At 55.3% G+C, this 19,250-nt stretch overlaps 1 protein-coding gene across 2 annotated transcripts; it reads left to right on the forward strand.

Annotated features, from left to right (window-relative positions):
* Window positions 1-1,380: 1,380 nt before the first annotated feature.
* LIPT2 (lipoyl(octanoyl) transferase 2) lies at window positions 1,381-4,665 on the forward strand. 2 transcript variants are annotated; one of them, XR_011319456.1, is made up of 3 exons: window positions 1,381-1,852; window positions 4,141-4,446; window positions 4,482-4,665. XR_011319456.1 is itself a non-coding variant. In XM_069759468.1 (2 exons), exons 1-2 carry the CDS (start codon window positions 1,408-1,410, stop codon window positions 4,383-4,385), a joined length of 690 nt encoding a protein of 229 aa, XP_069615569.1. In that variant the 5' UTR covers window positions 1,382-1,407; the 3' UTR covers window positions 4,386-4,665. The 2 variants fall into 2 exon arrangements, 1 of the variants encoding a protein (XP_069615569.1); XM_069759468.1 differs by having other exon boundaries at window positions 1,382-1,852; window positions 4,141-4,665.
* Window positions 4,666-19,250: the final 14,585 nt, after the last annotated feature.

Consider the following 19,250-nt stretch of genomic DNA (forward strand, 5'->3'; position numbering starts at 1 on the left):
TCCCCGCACTCTGGTCTTCCGGCCCCTCCTCCCCGTACTCTGGTCCTCCGGCCCCTCCTCCCCGTACTCTGGTCCTCCGGCCCCTCCTCCCCGTATTCTGGTCCTCCGGCCCCTCCTCCCCGTACTCTGGTCCTCCGGCCCCTCCTCCCCGCACTCTGGTCCTCCGGCCCCTCCTCCCCGCACTCTGGTCTTCCGGCCTCTCCTCCCCGCACTCTGGTCTTCCGGCCCCTCCTCCCCATACTCTGGTCTTCCGGCCTCTCCTCCCCGTACTCTGGTCCTCCGGCCCCTCCTCCCCGTACTCTGGTCCTCCGGCCCCTCCTCCCCGCACTCTGGTCCTCCGGCCCCTCCTCCCCGTACTGTGGTCCTCCGGCCCCTCCTCCCCGTACTCTGGTCCTCCGGCCCCTCCTCCCCGTACTCTGGTCCTCCGGCCCCTCCTCCCCGCACTCTGGTCCTCCGGCCCCTCCTCTCCATACTCTGGTCCTCCGGCCCCTCCTCCCCATACTCTGGTCCTCCGGCCCCTCCTCCCCGTACTCTGGTCCTCCGGCCCCTCCTCCCCGCACTCTGGTCCTCCGGCCCCTCCTCCCCGCACTCTGGTCCTCCGGCCCCTCCTCTCCATACTCTGGTCCTCTGGCCCCTCCTCCCCATGCCCCGGTCCTCCTCCCCATGCTCCGGCCCCTCCCCCTCCTCTGGCCCCTCCTCCCCATGCTCCGCCCCCTCCTCCCCATGCTCCGGCTCCTCCCCCCGTGCTCCCGGTCCTCCGCCCCCTCCTCCCCATGCTCCTCCCCCTCCTCTGGCCCCTCCTCCCCATGCCCCGGTCCTCCTCCCCATGCTCCGGCTCCTCCCCCTCCTCCCCATGCTCCGCCCCCTCCTCCCCATGCCCCGGGTCCTCCTCCCCATGCTCCGGCTCCTCCCCCCGTGCTCCCGGTCCTCCGCCCCCTCCTCCCCATGCTCCTCCCCCTCCTCTGGCCCCTCCTCCCCATGCCCCGGTCCTCCTCCCCATGCTCCGGCTCCTCCCCCTCCTCCCCATGCTCCGCCCCCTCCTCCCCATGCCCCGGGTCCTCCCCCCCATGCTCCGGCTCCTCCCCCCCGTGCTCCCGGTCCTCCCCCCCCCCCCCCCCCCCCCCCCCGTGCTCCCGGTCCTCCGGCCCCTCCTCCCCATGCTCCGGCTCCTCCCCCCGTGCTCCCGGTCCTCCGGCCCCTCCTCCCCGTGCTCCGGCCCCTCCTCCCCATGCTCCGCCCCCTCCTCCCCATGCTCCGCCCCCTCCTCCCCCCGTGCTCCCGGTCCTCCGCCCCCTCCTCCCCATGCTCCGCCCCCTCCTCCCCGTGCTCCGCCCCCTCCTCCCCGTACTCCGCCCCCTCCTCCCCGTGCTCTCGTACTCCGCCCCCTCCTCCCGGTCCTCCTCCCGGATGTCGCGCTCCCCGGTCCGCCCCGTGCTCCGGGTGCTGCGGCTCGGGCTGCTCCCGTTCCCGGAGGCTCTGGCGGAGCAGCGGCGCTGTGCCCGGGCTCTGCGGCCGGAGGTCGGGGGAGGCCGGGACTCCCTGCTGCTGTGCGAGCACCGGCCGGTGTACACGGAGGGGATCCGCGGCGGCTCCGGGCAGGACGAGGCGCGGCTGCGGGCCCTGGGCGCGGACTTCCATCGCACGGACCGCGGCGGCCTCATCACCTTCCACGGCCCCGGGCAGCTGCTGTGTTACCCGGTGCTGGACCTCCGCCGCCTGCGCCGCTCCCTGCGGGACTACGTGTGCGGCCTGGAGGGGACGGTCATCCGCCTGTGCCGGGGGCTGGGGCTGGAGGCGGCGCGGGCCGCGGACACCGGAGTCTGGGTGCGGGACAGGAAGATCTGCGCCATCGGTGAGGCGGGGACTACAGGGCGCAGCACGGCGGGGACTACAGGGCGCAGCACGGCGGGGACTACAGGGCGGGGGAGGGGGGACTACAGGGCGCAGCAAGGCGGAAACCGGGGGAGGAGGGACTACAGGGCCCAGCATGGCGGACACCGGGGGAGGAGGGACTACAGGGCGCAGCATGGCGGACACCGGGGGAGGAGGGACTACAGGGCGCAGCATGGCGGACACCGGGGGAGGAGGGACTACAGGGCGCAGCATGGCGGACACCGGGGGAGGAGGGACTACAGGGCGCAGCATGGCGGACACCGGGGGAGGAGGGACTACAGGGCGCAGCACGGCGGACACCGGGGGAGGAGGGACTACAGGGCGCAGCATGGCGGACACCGGGGGAGGAGGGACTACAGGGCGCAGCATGGCGGACACCGGGGGAGGAGGGACTACAGGGCGCAGCATGGCGGACACCGGGGGAGGAGGGACTACAGGGCGCAGCATGGCGGACACCGGGGGAGGAGGGACTACAGGGCGCAGCATGGCGGACACCGGGGGAGGAGGGACTACAGGGCGCAGCATGGCGGACACCGGGGGAGGCGGGGACTACAGGGCGCAGCACGGCGGGGACTACAGGGCGCAGCACGGCGGACACCAGGGGAGGAGGGACTACAGGGCGCAGCACGGCGGGGACTACAGGGCGGGGGAGGAGGGACTACAGGGCCCAGCATGGCGGACACCGGGGGAGGAGGGACTACAGGGCGCAGCATGGCGGATACCGGGGGAGGAGGGACTACAGGGTCCAGCATGGCGGACACCGGGGGAGGAGGGACTACAGGGCGCAGCATGGCGGACACCGGGGGAGGAGGGACTACAGGGCGCAGCATGGCGGATACCGGGAGAGGAGGGACTACAGGGCCCAGCATGGCGGACACCGGGGAAGGAGGGATTACAGGGCCCAGCATGGCGGATACCGGGGGAGGAGGGACTACAGGGCGCAGCATGGCGGACACCGGGGGAGGAGGGACTACAGGGCGCAGCATGGCGGATACCGGGGGAGGAGGGACTACAGGGCGCAGCATGGCGGATACCGGGGGAGGAGGGACTACAGGGCCCAGCATGGCGGACACCGGGGGAGGAGGGATTACAGGGCCCAGCATGGTGGACACCGGGGGAGGAGGGACTACAGGGCCCAGCATGGCGGACACCCGGGAAGGAGGGACTACAGGGCGCAGCATGGCGGATACCGGGGGAGGAGGGACTACAGGGCCCAGCATGGCGGATACCGGGGGAGGAGGGACTACAGGGCGCAGCATGGCGGACACCGGGGGAGGAGGGACTACAGGGCGCAGCATGGCGGATACCGGGGGAGGAGGGACTACAGGGCGCAGCATGGCGGACACCGAGGAAGGAGGGACTACAGGGCGCAGCATGGCGGACACCGAGGAAGGAGGGACTACAGGGCCCAGCATGGCGGATACCGGGGGAGGAGGGACTACAGGGCCCAGCATGGCGGACACCGGGGAAGGAGGGACTACAGGGCGCAGCATGGCGGATACCGGGGGAGGAGGGACTACAGGGCGCAGCATGGTGGACACCGGGGGAGGAGGGACTACAGGGCCCAGCATGGCGGACACCGGGGGAGGAGGGACTACAGGGCCCAGCATGGCGGACACCGAGGAAGGAGGGACTACAGGGCGCAGCATGGCGGATACCGGGGGAGGAGGGACTACAGGGCCCAGCATGGCGGACACCGGGGAAGGAGGGACTACAGGGCGCAGCATGGCGGATACCGGGGGAGGAGGGACTACAGGGCGCAGCATGGCGGATACCGGGGGAGGAGGGACTACAGGGCGCAGCATGGCGGACACCGGGGGAGGAGGGACTACAGGGCTCAGCATGGCGGACACCGGGGGAGGAGGGACTACAGGGCCCAGCATGGCGGACACCGGGGGAGGAGGGACTACAGGGCGCAGCATGGCGGACACCGGGGGAGGAGGGACTACAGGGTCCAGCATGGCGGAAACCGGGGGAGGAGGGACTACAGGGCCCAGCATGGCGGACACCGGGGGAGGAGGGACTACAGGGCCCAGCATGTCAGACGCAGGGCAAGAGCTACAGGGATGGAGAACTACAAGTGTCAGACGTAGGAATTGGCAAGTTCAGCTTGCAGGTCCCAGAGGAAGGGGAGGACTACAACTCCCAGCATGCACTGCCAGCGTTCATCACTGTGTATGTGTCTAGGCCTGCTGGGAGTTGTAGTTCCCCGCTCGCCGTTGCTGACCCTGTGCCTTTCCCCCGCAGGCGTGCACTGCTCCCGGTACATCACCCACCACGGCCTCGCCCTGAACTGCAGCACCGACCTCTCGTGGTTCGGCCACATCGTGCCCTGCGGGATTGTGGGTAAAGGCGTCACCTCGCTGAGCGCGGAGCTGGGCCGCCCGGTCACCGTGGACGAGGTCGTGCCGCTCTTCTTGGAGGCCTTCCAGGACGAGTTCGGATGCTCTCTGGAATATGACGATGATCACATGACCGCGGCGCCAACGTAGAATTATAACCTTATAATGGACGGACGAGAAGAGGGAACGCACCGCCGGTTGTCAGGAGACGGTGGAAGAATTCCCGTTATTAAAGGGCCCGAGCAGCGTCGGCCATAGTGGTGTAATGAGGCATCTCTTGTGGCCTGGTCACTGAGCGGCTCCTCCTGCCAGTCACTTCTAGAATGTGATCACTGATCCACCCACCCTTCTCATTGTCTGGGGCTCGCCACCCCGGCATCTGCGGCGCCTCAGCTCTTGTGAACCATAATAAAATGTGTCAAGGTGGCAATGTCGACGAAGAGGTGAATCAGAGCAGTGGTGCAGCACGAAAAAAGACCTGGAGCCGGCAGGTGCTGTCATAGGGGAAGGTTGTGTTAGCAATGGCAGAGATGAAGTGTATGCAGGTGCAGCACTGTGGGGAGGGTGATCGACACATGAAGAGGAGATGTTGGGCCGTGCAGCACTGTGGGGAGGGTGATCAAGACACGAAGAGGAGATGTAGGGCCGTGCAGCACTGTGGGGAGAGTGATCAAGACATGAAGAGGAGATGTAGGGCCGTGCAGCACTGTGGGGAGAGTGATCAAGACATGAAGAGGAGATGTAGGGCCGTGCAGCACTGTGGGGAGGGTGATCAAGACACGAAGAGGAGATGTAGGGCCGTGCAGCACTGTGGGGAGAGTGATCAAGACATGAAGAGGAGATGTAGGGCCGTGCAGCACTGTGGGGAGGGTGGTAGATACATGAAGAGGAGATGTAGGGCCGTGCAGCACTGTGGGGAGGGTGGTAGACACATGAAGAGGAGATGTAGGGCCGTGCAGCACTGTGGGGAGGGTGGTAGATACATGAAGAGGAGATGTAGGGCCGTGCAGCACTGTGGGGAGGGTGGTAGATACATGAAGAGGAGATGTAGGGCCGTGCAGCACTGTGGGGAGGGTGGTAGACACGAAGAGAAGATGTAGGGCCGTGCAGCACTGTGGGGAAGGTGGTAGATACACGAAGAGGAGATGTAGGGCCGTGCAGCACTGTGGGGAGGGTGGTAGATACATGAAGAGGAGATGTAGGGCCGTGCAGCACTGTGGGGAGGGTGATAGACACATGAAGAGGAGATGTAGGGCCGTGCAGCACTGTGGGGAGGGTGGTAGACACAAAGAGGAGATGTAGGGCCGTGCAGCACTGTGGGGAGGGTGGTAGATACATGAAGAGGAGATGTAGGGCCGTGCAGCACTGTGAGGAGGGTGGTAGACGCATGAAGAGGAGATGTAGGGCCGTGCAGCACTGTGGGGAGGGTGATAGACACATGAAGAGGAGATGTAGGGCCGTGCAGCACTGTGGGGAGGGTGGTAGACACAAAGAGGAGATGTAGGGCCGTGCAGCACTGTGGGGAGGGTGGTAGACACATGAAGAGAAGATGTAGGGCCGTGCAGCACTGTGGGGAGGGTGGTAGACACATGAAGAGAAGATGTAGGGCCGTGCAGCACTGTGGGGAGGGTGGTAGACACATGAAGAGGAGATGTAGGGCCGTGCAGCACTGTGGGGAGGGTGGTAGACACAGGATGTATAGAGCAGGGGTGGGTAATCTTTTTCCTGCCGGGGCTATTTGGAAATTTCTACCATCATTCGGGGGCCACACAAAAATGATCACCTTGAAAATTACCCCGGTATATTTAGTCATTACAGTAACTCATCCTTACAGGGAACCTGTCACCCCCAAAATCGAAGATTAACTGTGGCCACCGGCATCAGGGGCTTATCTCCAGCATTCTGTAATGCATTCTGTAATGCTGTAGATGAGCCCCCGATGTATCCTGAAAGATGAGAAAAAGAGGTTAGATTATACTCACCCAGGGGTGGTCCCGCTGCGGTCCGGTACGATGGGTGTCGCGGTCCGGGGCCTCCAATCTTACGATGACGTTCTCTTGTCTTCACGCTGCGGCTCCAGTGTACTTTATCTCCCTGTTGAGGGCAGAGCACAGTACTGCAGTGCGCAGGCGCTGGGCCTCTCTGACCTTTCCCTGCGCACTGCAGTACTGTGCTCTGCCCTCAAAAGAGAGATAAAGTACACCGGAGCCGCAGCGTGAAGACAAGAAGAGGACGTCGTCGTATGAAGATGGGAGGCCCCGGACCACGACGCCCATCGGACCACCCCTGGGTGAGTATAATATAACCTCTTTTTCTCATCTTTCAGGATACATCGGGGGCTTATCTACAGCATTACAGAATGCATTACAGAATGCTGCAGATAAGCCCCTGATGCCGTGGGGTTAGCTCACCTTCCATTTTGGGGGTGACAGGTTCCATTTAATGTGACAGCTGGAGCTGCTTTTTGGTGCAGCTGTGATGTTAGGTGATACTGACGTTGCTTCTCACGGCTGCTTTTCCAGGTTTGTGTCGGCCAGGAGAGCGGTCAACTTTTTATCAAAAGTTTTGTAAATCATATACATCGCATAGGAGACGCTGGGACTACTGTCTCACATAGAGGATGCTGAGACAGCTGTATATACATCACATAGGAGACGCAGGGACTGCTGTATATACATCACATAGGAGACGCAGGGACTACTGTCTCACATAGAGGATGCTGAGACAGCTGTATATACATCACATAGGAGACGCAGGGACTGCTGTATATACATCACATAGGAGACGCAGGGACTGCTGTATATACATCACAGGAGATGCAGGGACTGCTGTAAAAACATCACAGAAGCTGGGACTGCTGTATATACATCACAGAAGATGCTGTATATGCATCACAGGAGACTCGGGTCATATAAGTTGCTGGGGGGCATAGATATCACAGGAGATGCTGGGGGGAATAGACATCACTGAGGGGCTATATACACTAGGAAGCACAGACAGCACTGGGGGTATATATGTCCCTGGGGGGAATATACATCACTGGCGGCTATATACAGTTAGGTCCACATATATTTGGACAGACATTTTTCCAATTTTGGTCATAGTCATTACCACAATGAATTTTAAACAAAACAATTCAGATGCAGTTGAAGTTCAGACTTTCAGCTTTCATTTGAGGGTATCCACATTAACATTGGATGAAGGGTTTAGGAGTTTCAGCTCCTTAACATGTGCCACCCAGTTTTTAAAGGGACCAAAACTAATTGGACAGATTCAATAATTTTAAATAAAATGTTCATTTCTAGTACTTGGTTGAAAACTCTTTGTTGGCAATGACTGCCTGAAGTCTTGGACTCATGGACATCACTAGACGCTGTGTTTCCTCCTATTTGATGCTCTGCCAGGCCTTCACTGCGGTGGTTTTCAGTTGCTGGTTGTTTGTGGCCTTTCTGTCTGAAGTTTAGTCTTTAACAAGTGAAATGCTGCTCAATTGGGTTGAGATCAGGTGACTGACTTGGCCATTCAAGAATATTCCACTTCTTTGCTTTAATAAACTCCTGAGTTGCTTTGGCTTTATGTTTTGGGTCATTGTCCATCTGTAGTATGAAACGACGACCAATCAGTTTGGCTGCATTTGGCTGGATCTGAGCACACGGTATGGCGGCTCTGAAGACCTCAGAATTCATTCCTGTGTCCCATCATCAATAAACACTAGTGACCAGTGACACTGGCAGCCATGCATGCCCGCGCCATCACACTGCCTCCGCCGGGTTTATGCATGCCCGCGCCATCACACTGCCTCCGCCGGGTGTTACAGATAATGTGGGATGCTTTGGATCATGAGCTGGACCACGCCTTCGTGTGACTTTTCTCTTTCCATCATTCTGGTAGAGGTTGATCTTGGTTTCGTCTGTCCATAGAATGTTGAACTGTGCGGCTTTTTTAGATGTTTTTAGCCTTTTTCTTCTTGATGCTTATGAGTGGCTGCACCGTGCAGTGAACCCTCTGTAGTTACTTTCATGCAGTCTTCTCTTTATGGTAGATTTGGATATTGATACGCCGACCTCCTGGAGAGTGTTGTTCACTTGGTTGGCTGTTGTGAAGGGTTTTCTCTTCACCATGGAGATTATTCTGCGATCATCCACCACTGTTGTCTTCCGTGGGCGCCCAGGGCTTTTTGCATTGATGAGTTCACCAGTGCTTTCTTTCTTTCTCAGGATGGACCAAACTGTAGATTTTGCCACTCCTAATATTGTAGCAATTTCTCGGATGGGTTTTTTCTGTTTTCGCAGCTTAAGGATGGCTTGTTTCACCTGCATGGAGAGCTCCTTTACCGCATGTTTACTTCACAGCAAAACCTTCCAAATGCAGCACCACACCGCAAATCAACTCCAGGCCTTTTATCTGCTTAATTGAGAATGACATAACGAAGGGATTGCCCACACCTGTCCATGAAATAGCCTTGGAGTCAACTGTCCAATTACTTTTGGTCCCTTTAAAAACAGGGTGGCACATGTTAAGGAGCTGAAACTCCTAAACCCTTCATCCAATTTTAATGTGGATACCCTCAAATGAAAGCCGAGAGTCTGAACTTCAACTGCATCTGAATTGTTTTGTTTAAAATTCATTGTGGTAATGTCTATAACCATAATTAGAAAAATGTTGTATCTGTCCAAATATATATGGACTTAACTGTATATCTCGGGGATATACAGCACTTTTGGGGTAAATGCAGCACTGGGGAATATACATGTCACTTGGGGGCACATACAGCCGTAGGGGGGGATATAGAGCACTTGGGGGCACAGATCATCGGGGAGGTGGCTCATAGATCACTGAGGGGCGCATAGCTGAAGGGGACAAATATCACAGGTACATAGCAGAGGGACACAAGGATAACACGGGGCACATAGATTACAGGGAGCACAAAGCTGGGAGCCACAGATATCATGGGTGCACATAGCTGGGGGGCACAGAGATCATGGGAGCATAAAGCTGGGGGGCACAGAGATCATGGGAGCATAAAGCTGGGGGGCACAGATCACAGGGGGGCACATCACGGCATATTTCTGGGGGCACAGAGATCACAGGGGAGCACAAAGGGGCATATAGCTGGAGGGCACAAATCACGGGGGCCTATAGCTGGGGGGCACAGAAATTACAGGGGGACATATGGGGCACCCAGTTGGGTCCACAGAGATCACAGGCAGAGTTCTATAATGAACGCTGTGTGCCGTGCACTTGGGAGTTAAAAGGCTGACAGCGCCCCGAGCATTGGGGACTCCGGGGACCTGCCCGTGGGCCGGAGGTTCTCCACCCCTGGTATAGGGGAATGATAGGGTGGTAGACAGATGAGATTTAGGGCGGTGTGGCAGAGATGAGATGTAGGGCTGTGTGGTAGAAAGATGAGATGGGCCGTGTGGTAGAGATGAGATGTAGGGCTGTGTGGTAGACAGATGTAGGGCGGCGTGGTAGAGATGAGATGTAGGGCCGTGTGGTAGAGATGAGATGTAGGGTCGTGTGGTAGATGAGATGTAGGGCCGTGTGGTGGAGATGTAGGGCTGTGTGGTAGACAGATGAGACGTAGGGCCGTGTGATAGAGATGAGATGTAGGGCCGTGTGGTAGACAGATGAGATGTACGGCCGTGTCGTAGAGATGAGATGTAGGGTCGTGTGGTAGACAGATGAGATGTAGGGCCGTGTGGTAGAGATGAGATGTAGGGCCGTGTGGTAGACAGATGAGATGTAGGGCCGTGTGGTAGACAGATGAGATGTAGGGCCGTGTGGTAGAGATTAAATGTAGGGCCGTCTGGTAGACAGATGAGGAGATGTAGGGCTGTGTGGTAGACAGATAAGGAGACGTAGGGCCGTGTGGTAGAGATGAGGAGATGTAGGGCCGTGTGGTAGAGATGAGATGTAGGGCCGCGTGGTAGACAGATGAGGAGATGTAGGGCCGCGTGGTAGAGATGAGGAGATGTAGGGCCGTGTGGTAGCAGATAAGATGTAGGGCCGTGTGGTAGAGATGAGATGTAGGGCCGTGTGGTAGAGATGAGGAGATGTAGGGTGGTGCAGCACTGGAGGGGACAGGTAGGAGGGTAGTCAAAAGTAGGGCCCGAATAAACATTTGAAAAAGTAGGCTGCACCCGCTGATCATCCAGTGTAAGGGAAACTCAGGACTTCAAGTGTAAATCTTTAAATAGGACAGAGGAGACTGGTGGGGTCTGTAGGTGGATAGAAGCTTCTGGTGGAGGGACAGGGATTTTGGAGGGGTAAAATTGTTTGGAGGTAATAAAGGAACCTATAGAAGAGCAAAAGAAAAGTCTGGATTGGGACATAGGTTTTTGGAGAAAAATAGAAGCATGTATTGTGCTTTACCCCTCTGCTGATAGTCCGAGATACCCCTTTAGTTCTGTGTGTTGATGCCTTGTGCTACCAGCAATGTTTTTTCGCTGTCTTCCACATTCCTCAACATTGGAATTACAGCTCCCAGAAAGTCCTGTCATTCTGGAGATCACAAGACGGAGAGGTCACGGGGCGTAGAGGTCACAGGACAGAGAGGTCAGAGGATGGAGAGGTCACATGATGGAGCCGTCACAGGACGGTGAGGTCACAGGACGGAGAGATCACGGGATGGAGAGGTCACATGATGGAGCCGTCACAGGACGTAAGGTCACAGGACGGGGAGGTCACGGGACGGAGAGATCACAGGATGGAGAAGTCACAGGACGGAGAGGTCACTGATCCGCAAATGATGGAAAAATTGATCTAACTTGTTCAAAACCTGGATTTCTCCAGCCTGGAGTCTGAGCCTCGTGCATAGATCTCTGCAGTTCCAACCTTGGCTGCCATCACTGAGATTATAATGGTCGCCTGAAGATCTGCTGCTGGCAGCTCCTGTGTAATCATCGACCAATGACGTCCATATGTGCTCGATGGGAGACAAGTCTGGAGACGCTGCAGCCACGGGAGGCAAGTCCGGAGACGATGCAGCCACAGGAGACAAGTCTGGAGACACTGCAGCCACAGGAGACAAGTCTGGAGACGCTGCAGCAATGGGAGACAAGTCCGGAGACACTGCAGCCACAGAAGACAAGTCCGGAGATGCTGCAGCCACGGGAGGCAAGTCCGGAGACGATGTAGCCACAGGAGACAAGTCTGGAGACACTGCAGCCACAGGAGACAAGTCTGGAGACGCTGCAGCAATGGGAGACAAGTCCGGAGACACTGCAGCCACAGGAGACAAGTCCGGAGATGCTGCAGCTGCGGAAGACAAGTCCGGAGACACTGCAGCTGCGGAAGACAAGTCCGGAGACGCTGCAGCCACAGGAGACAAGTCCGGAGATGCTGCAGCTGCGGAAGACAAGTCCAGAGACACTGCAGCCACGGGAGACAAGTCCGGAGACGCTGCAGCCACAGGAGACAAGTCCGGAGATGCTGCAGTCACAGGAGACAAGTCCGGAGACACTGCAGCCACAGAAGACAAGTCCGGAGATGCTGCAGCCACGGGAGACAAGTCCGGAGACGATGCAGCCACAGGAGACAAGTCCGGAGATGCTGCAGCTGCGGAAGACAAGTCCAAAGACACTGCAGCCACGGGAGACAAGTCTGGAGATGCTGCAGCCACAGGAGAAAAGTCCGGAGATGCTGCAGTCACAGGAGACAAGTCCGGAGATGCTGCAGCTGCGGAAGACAAGTCCGGAGACGCTGCAGCTGCGGAAGACAAGTCCGGAGATGCAGCCACAGGAGACACGTCCAGAGACACTGCAGCCACGGGAGACAAGTCCGGAGACGCTGCAGCTGCGGAAGACAAGTCCGGAGACGCTGCAGCCACAGGAGACAAGTCCAGAGACACTGCAGCCACGGGAGACAAGTCCGGAGACGCTGCAGCCACAGGAGACAAGTCCGGAGATGCTGCAGCTGCGGAAGACAAGTCCAGAGACACTGCAGCCACGGGAGACAAGTCTGGAGACGCTGCAGCCACAGGAGACAAGTCCGGAGATGCTGCAGTCACAGGAGACAAGTCCAGAGACACTGCAGCCACAGAAGACAAGTCCGGAGATGCAGCCACGGGAGACAAGTCCGGAGACGCTGCAGCCACAGAAGACAAGTCCGGAGATGCTGCAGCTGCGGAAGACAAGTCCAGAGACACTGCAGCCACGGGAGACAAGTCCGGAGACGCTGCAGCCACAGGAGACAAGTCCGGAGATGCTGCAGTCACAGGAGACAAGTCCGAAGACGCTGCAGCCAAAGAAGACAAGTCCGGAGATGCTGCAGCCACGGGAGACAAGTCCGGAGACGATGCAGTCACAGGAGACAAGTCTGGAGATGCTGCAGCTAAAGGGGACAAGTCTGGAGACGCTGCAGCCACAGAAGACAAGTCCGGAGATGCTGCAGCCACGGGAGACAAGTCCGGAGATGATGCAGTCACAGGAGACAAGTCTGGAGACGCTGCAGCTACAGGGGACAAGTCTGGAGACGATGCAGCCACAGGAGACAAGTCCGGAGATGCTGCAGCTGCGGAAGACAAGTCCAGAGACACTGCAGCCATGGGAGACAAGTCCGGAGACGCTGCAGCCACAGGAGACAAGTCCGGAGATGCTGCAGTCACAAGAGACAAGTCCGAAGATGCTGCAGCTGCGGAAGACAAGTCCGGAGACGCTGCAGCTGCGGAAGACAAGTCTGGAGATGCTGCAGCCACAGGAGACAAGTCCGGAGATGCTGCAGTCACAAGAGACAAGTCCGGAGATGCTGCAGCTGCGGAAGACAAGTCCGGAGACGCTGCAGCTGCGGAAGACAAGTCCGGAGACGCTGCAGCCACAGGAGACAAGTCCAGAGACACTGAAGCCACGGGAGACAAGTCCGGAGATGCTACAGCTGCAGAAGACAAGTCCGGAGATGCTGCAGTCACAAGAGACAAGTCCGAAGATGCTACAGCTGCAGAAGACAAGTCCGGAGATGCTGCAGTCACAAGAGACAAGTCCGAAGATGCTGCAGCTGCGGAAGACAAGTCCGGAGACGCTGCAGCTGCGGAAGACAAGTCTGGAGATGCTGCAGCCACAGGAGACAAGTCCGGAGATGCTGCAGTCACAAGAGACAAGTCCGGAGATGCTGCAGCTGCGGAAGACAAGTCCGGAGACGCTGCAGCTGCGGAAGACAAGTCCGGAGACGCTGCAGCCACAGGAGACAAGTCCAGAGACACTGCAGCCACGGGAGACAAGTCCGGAGATGCTACAGCTGCAGAAGACAAGTCCGGAGATGCTGCAGTCACAAGAGACAAGTCCGGAGATGCTACAGCTGCAGAAGACAAGTCCGGAGACGCTGCAGCCACAGGAGACAAGTCCGGAGATGCTGCAGTCACAAGAGACAAGTCCGAAGATGCTGCAGCTGCGGAAGACAAGTCCGGAGACGCTGCAGCTGCGGAAGACAAGTCTGGAGATGCTGCAGCCACAGGAGACAAGTCCGGAGATGCTGCAGTCACAAGAGACAAGTCCGGAGATGCTGCAGCTGCGGAAGACAAGTCCGGAGACGCTGCAGCTGCGGAAGACAAGTCCGGAGACGCTGCAGCCACAGGAGACAAGTCCAGAGACACTGCAGCCACGGGAGACAAGTCCGGAGATGCTGCAGCTGCGGAAGACAAGTCCAGAGACATGGGAGACAAGTCCGGAGACGCTGCAGCCACAGGAGACAAGTCCGGAGATGCTGCAGTCACAGGAGACAAGTCTGGAGACACTGCAGCCACAGAAGACAAGTCCGGAGATGCTGCAGCCACGGGAGACAAGTCCGGAGACGCTGCAGCCACAGGAGACAAGTCCAGAGATGCTGCAGCTGTGGAAGACAAGTCCAGAGACGCTGCAGCCACGGGAGACAAGTCCGGAGACGCTGCAGCCACAGGAGACAAGTCCGGAGATGCTGCAGTCACAGGAGACAAGTCTGAAGACGCTGCAGCCACAGAAGACAAGTCCGGAGATGCTGCAGCCACGGGAGACAAGTCCGGAGACGATGCAGCTACAGGGGACAAGTCTGGAGACGATGCAGCCACAGGAGACAAGTTTGGAGATGCTGCAGCCACAGGAGACAAGTTTGGAGACGCTGCAGCCACAGGAGACAAGTCCGGAGACACTGCAGCCACGGACGTCTGGCTTGTAGACTATTGTGCAGACGTCTCCTGGTGGTTGGTGAAGGCACCGATGTCTCTGTCTCTTGGTGCTGTAGCTCCACTGTGGAGATGATTTGCGCACAGTGACCGCATCTCGCATGTGGACGGCATTCTCATTCATCCCTTCATATGACGTGAACCGTTGGGAGATGAAGAATTTTCCGGGAGGATCTCACTTCTGGCTGACGTAATGAAAGGTGATGACGTCCATCTGGTTCTGTGCAGATCTGACTGTGATGACAGGAGGACAGACCCTGATTCCACGGATGGAGGGAGATGCCCCGGGATCCATAAGTGACCTCCACAAGACCAAACCACTTCCCATATAAGCTGTGGAGAGGGCGAGCCGCTGCTTCTCCCACCGTCGGGACCGTCACTGACGGCTCCAAGGAGCAGATCACCTACTGCATCACTGCAAGGGTCCATCACTGAAGGGGGGGACTACAAGTGTCAGCACATCCTGCTCAGCTGCACCTCAACAGTCAATAACTGTTCAGGCTCTCCCTGGCATTAGACCCTTTTACAACATAAGGGATGCTGGGAGTTGCGGTTTCTCAACCTCTGGAGGCCTTAAACTGTCAAGAGGGTTAGAGGACCCCATAAGCCATGTCTAAAAAGTTAAAGAGTCTCACCTATTAATGAAGGACGAGTGGCCCAGGGCACACCTGCCCACGGCGGCCCCCCACGTATGATGGGCCCGTACTGGGATTATCCTATAAGGGCTCCGCACCTTACACGACCACTCGTGCGTAACGCATGAAAGTGGCCGCACCGTGACCGACTCTCCAGCTCTCACGCTGCCCGGCCGTGGTCTGGACGCGTCTCACTCCCGACACAGCCTATAGCGCCAACACACGGTGACGATAACAGCCGACACTTCTCACCACAAAAGCCGGAGGAGCCGAAGGTTTCCTCCAATCTGTCAGTGTAGACAATCCAGTACCTGCTGATGGTTTGTTACAATGTATCAGCTTTGTATACACAGTCTGATATGGAATCTGTGTATTCAGGGTAGGGGGTCTATAGAGGACGGGGGCCTGGGGTCTGTGCAGACCCCTGTATACTATAGTAATTCTTATGTTACATCCCGGCTGGAGGGAATATGTGGAATGTGGCGGCCGAGTGACGCTGGGTGATATGAACACAAGGTTACACCGAGACGTCAGGATCCGTAATCAGCTCCGAGGCAGGAAAACAGGAGATCCTTGTAATGTGAGAGAAAGGGCATAGACCTGTTATGTGTCAGGTACAGAAGATGGTCCCTGCACACTTATAGCAAGAGTTACATCCTGTATTATACCCCAGAGCTGCACTCACTATTCTGCTGGTGCAGTCACTGTGCACATACATTACATTACTGATCCTGAGTTACCTCCTGTATTATACTCCAAAGCTGCACTCACTATTCTGCTGGTGCAGTTACTGTGTACATACATTACATTACTGATCCTGAGTTACATCCTGTATTATACTCCAGAGCTGCACTCACTATTCTGCTGGTGCAGTCACTGTGTACATACATTACATTACTGATCCTGAGTTACATCCTGTATTATACTCCAGAGCTGCACTCACTATTCTGCTGGTGCAGTCACTGTGTACATACATTACATTACTGATCCTGAGTTACATCCTGTATTATACTCCAGAGCTGCACTCACTATTCTGCTGGTGCAGTCACTGTGTACATACATTACATTACTGATCCTGAGTTACATCCTGTATTATACTCCAGAGCTGCACTCACTATTCTGCTGGTGCAGTCACTGTGTACATACATTACATTACTGATCCTGAGTTACATCCTGTATTATACTCCAGAGCTGCACTCACTATTCTGCTGGTGGAGTCACTGTGTACATACATTACATTACTGATCCTGAGTTACATCCTGTATTATACTCCAGAGCTGCACTCACTATTCTGCTGGTGCAGTCACTGTGTACATACATTACATTACTGATCCTGAGTTACATCCTGTATTATACTCCAGAGCTGCACTCACTATTCTGCTGGTGCAGTCACTGTGCACATACATTACATTACTGATCCTGAGTTACATCCTGTATTATACTCCTGAGCCGCACTCACTATTCTGCTGGTGCAGTCACTGTGTACATACATTACATTACTGATACTGAGTTACATCCTGTATTATACTCCAGAGCTGCACTCACTATTCTGCTGGTGCAGTCACTGTGTACATACATTACATTACTGATCCTGAGTTACATCCTGTATTATCCTCCAGAGCTGCACTCACTATTCTGCTGGTGCAATCACTGTGTACATACATTACATTGCTGATCCTGAGTTACATCCTGTATTATACTCCAGAGCTGCACTCACTATTCTGCTGGTGCAGTCACTGTGTACGTATATTACATTACTGATCCTGAGTTACATCCTGTATTATCCTCCAGAGCTGCACTCACTATTCTGCTGGTGCAGTCACTGTGTACATACATTACATTACTGATCCTGAGTTACATCCTGTATTATACCCCAGAGCTGCACTCACTGTTCTGCTGTTGCAGTCACTATGTACATACATTATATTACTGATCCTGAGTTACATCCTGTATTATACCCCAGAGCTGCACTCGCTATTCTGCTGGTGCAGTCACTGTGTACATACATTACATTACTGATCCTGAGTTACATCCTGTATTATACCCCAGAGCTGCACTCACTATTCTGCTGGTGCAGTCACTGTGTACATACATTACATTACTGATCCTGAGTTACATCCTGTATTATACTCCAGAGCTGCACTCGCTATTCTGCTGGTACAGTCACTGTGTACATACATTACATTACTGATCCTGAGTTACCTCCTGTATTATACCCCAGAGCAGCACTTACTATTCTGCTGGTGGAGTCACTTTATAAACATATTCAATACGTAAACCCCTCCCTCCAGTAGTCGCTTTATTACTCTGTATGTAGTGAGCTCCCTCTAGTGGTGACTGTATAAATCTGTATGCAGTGAGCTCCCTCTAGTGGTGACTGTATAAATCTGTATGCAGTGAGCTCCCTCTAGTGGTCGATATAGAAATCTGTATGCAGTGAGCTCCTCCTAGTGGTGGCTGTATAAATCTGTATGCAGTGAGCGCCCCTAGTGGTGACTGTATAAATCTGTATGCAGTGAGCTCCCTCTAGTGGTCGATATAGAAATCTGTATGCAGTGAGCTCCTCCTAGTGGTGGATGTATAAATCTGTATGTAGCGAGCTCCTCCTAGTGGTGACTGTATAAATCTGTATGTAGTGAGCTCCTCCTAGTGGTGACTGTATAAATCTGTATGTAGTGAGCTCCTCCTAGTGGTGACTGTATAAATCTGTATGTAGTGAGCTCCTCCTAGTAGTGACTGTATAAATCTGTATGTAGTGAGCTCCACCTAGTGGTGGCTGTATAATCTGTATGTAGTGAGCTCCCTCTAGTGGTGACTGTATAAATCTGTATGTAGTGAGCTCCCTCTAGTGGTAACTGTATAAATCTGTATGTAGTGAGCTCCCTCTAGTGGTGACTGTATAAATCTGTATGTAGTGAGCTCCCCTAGTGGTGGATGTATAAATCTATATGTAGTGAGCTCCTCTAGTGGTGACTGTATAAATCTGTATGTAGTGAGCTCCCCCAAGTGGTGACTGTATAAATCTGTATGCAGTGAGCTCCCCTAGTGGTGACTGTATAAATCTGTATGTAGTGAGCTCCCTCTAGTGGTCGATATAGAAATCTGTATGCAGTGAGCTCCTCCTAGTGGTGAGTGTATAAATCTGTATGCAGTGAGCTCCTCCTAGTGGTGGCTGTATAAATCTGTATGTAGTGAGCTCCCTCTAGTGGTGAGTGTATAAATCTGTATGTAGTGAGCTCCTCCTAGTGGTGGATGTATAAATCTGTATGTAGTGAGCTCCTCCTAGTGGTGACTGTATAAATCTGTATGTAGTGAGCTCCCTCTAGTGGTGACTGTATAAATCTGTATGTAGTGAGCTCCCTCTAGTGGTGACTGTATAAATCTGTATGTAGTGAGCTCCCCCTAGTGGTGACTGTATAAATCTGTATGTAGTGAGCTCCTCTAGTGGTGACTGTATAAATCTGTATGTAGTGAGCTCCCCTAGTGGTGACTGTATAAATCTGTATGTAGTGAGCTCCCTCTAGTGGTAACTGTATAAATCTGTATGTAGTGAGCTCCTCCTAGTGGTGACTGTATAAATCTGTATGTAGTGAGCTCCCTCTAGTGGTGACTGTATAAATCTGTATGTAGTGAGCTCCTCCTAGTGGTGACTGTATAAATCTGTATGTAGTGAGCTCCTCCTAGTGGTGACTGTATAAATCTGTATGTAGTGAGCTCCCCCTAGTGGTGACTGTATAAATCTGTATGTAGTGAGCTCCCCTAGTGGTGACTGCATAAATCTGTATATAGTGAGCTCCCTCTAGTGGTGACTGTATAAATCTGTATGTAGTGAGCTCCTCCTAGTGGTGACTGTATAAATCTGTATGTAGTGAGCTCCCCCTAGTGGTGACTGTATAAATCTGTATGTAGTGAGCTCCCTCTAGTGGTAACTGTATAAATCTGTATGTAGTGAGCTCCTCCTAGTGGTGACTGTATAAATCTGTATGTAGTGAGTTCCCTCTAGTGGTGGCTGTATAAATCTGTATGTAGTGAGCTCCTCCTAGTGGTGACTGTATAAATCTGTATGTAGTGAGCTCCTCCTAGTGGTGACTGTATAAATCTGTATGTAGTGAGCTCCCCTAGTGGTGACTGTATAAATCTGTATGCAGTGAGCTCCCTCTAGTGGTCGATATATAAATCTGTATGTAGTGAGCTCCCTCTAGTGGTGACTGTATAAATCTGTATGTA

This window comes from Ranitomeya imitator, chromosome 3 (assembly GCF_032444005.1).
Source record: "Ranitomeya imitator isolate aRanImi1 chromosome 3, aRanImi1.pri, whole genome shotgun sequence".
In the NCBI taxonomy this organism is placed as follows: Eukaryota; Metazoa; Chordata; class Amphibia; order Anura; family Dendrobatidae; genus Ranitomeya; species Ranitomeya imitator.

Coding starts and splice junctions, on each gene's coding strand:
- LIPT2 (XM_069759468.1), top strand. CDS start 1,408: ATGTCGCGCTCCCCGGTCCGCCCCGTGCTCCGGGTGCTGCGGCTCGGG. Junction 1,853..4,140: donor CAGGAAGATCTGCGCCATCG/GTGAGGCGGGGA, acceptor TTTCCCCCGCAG/GCGTGCACTGCTCCCGGTAC.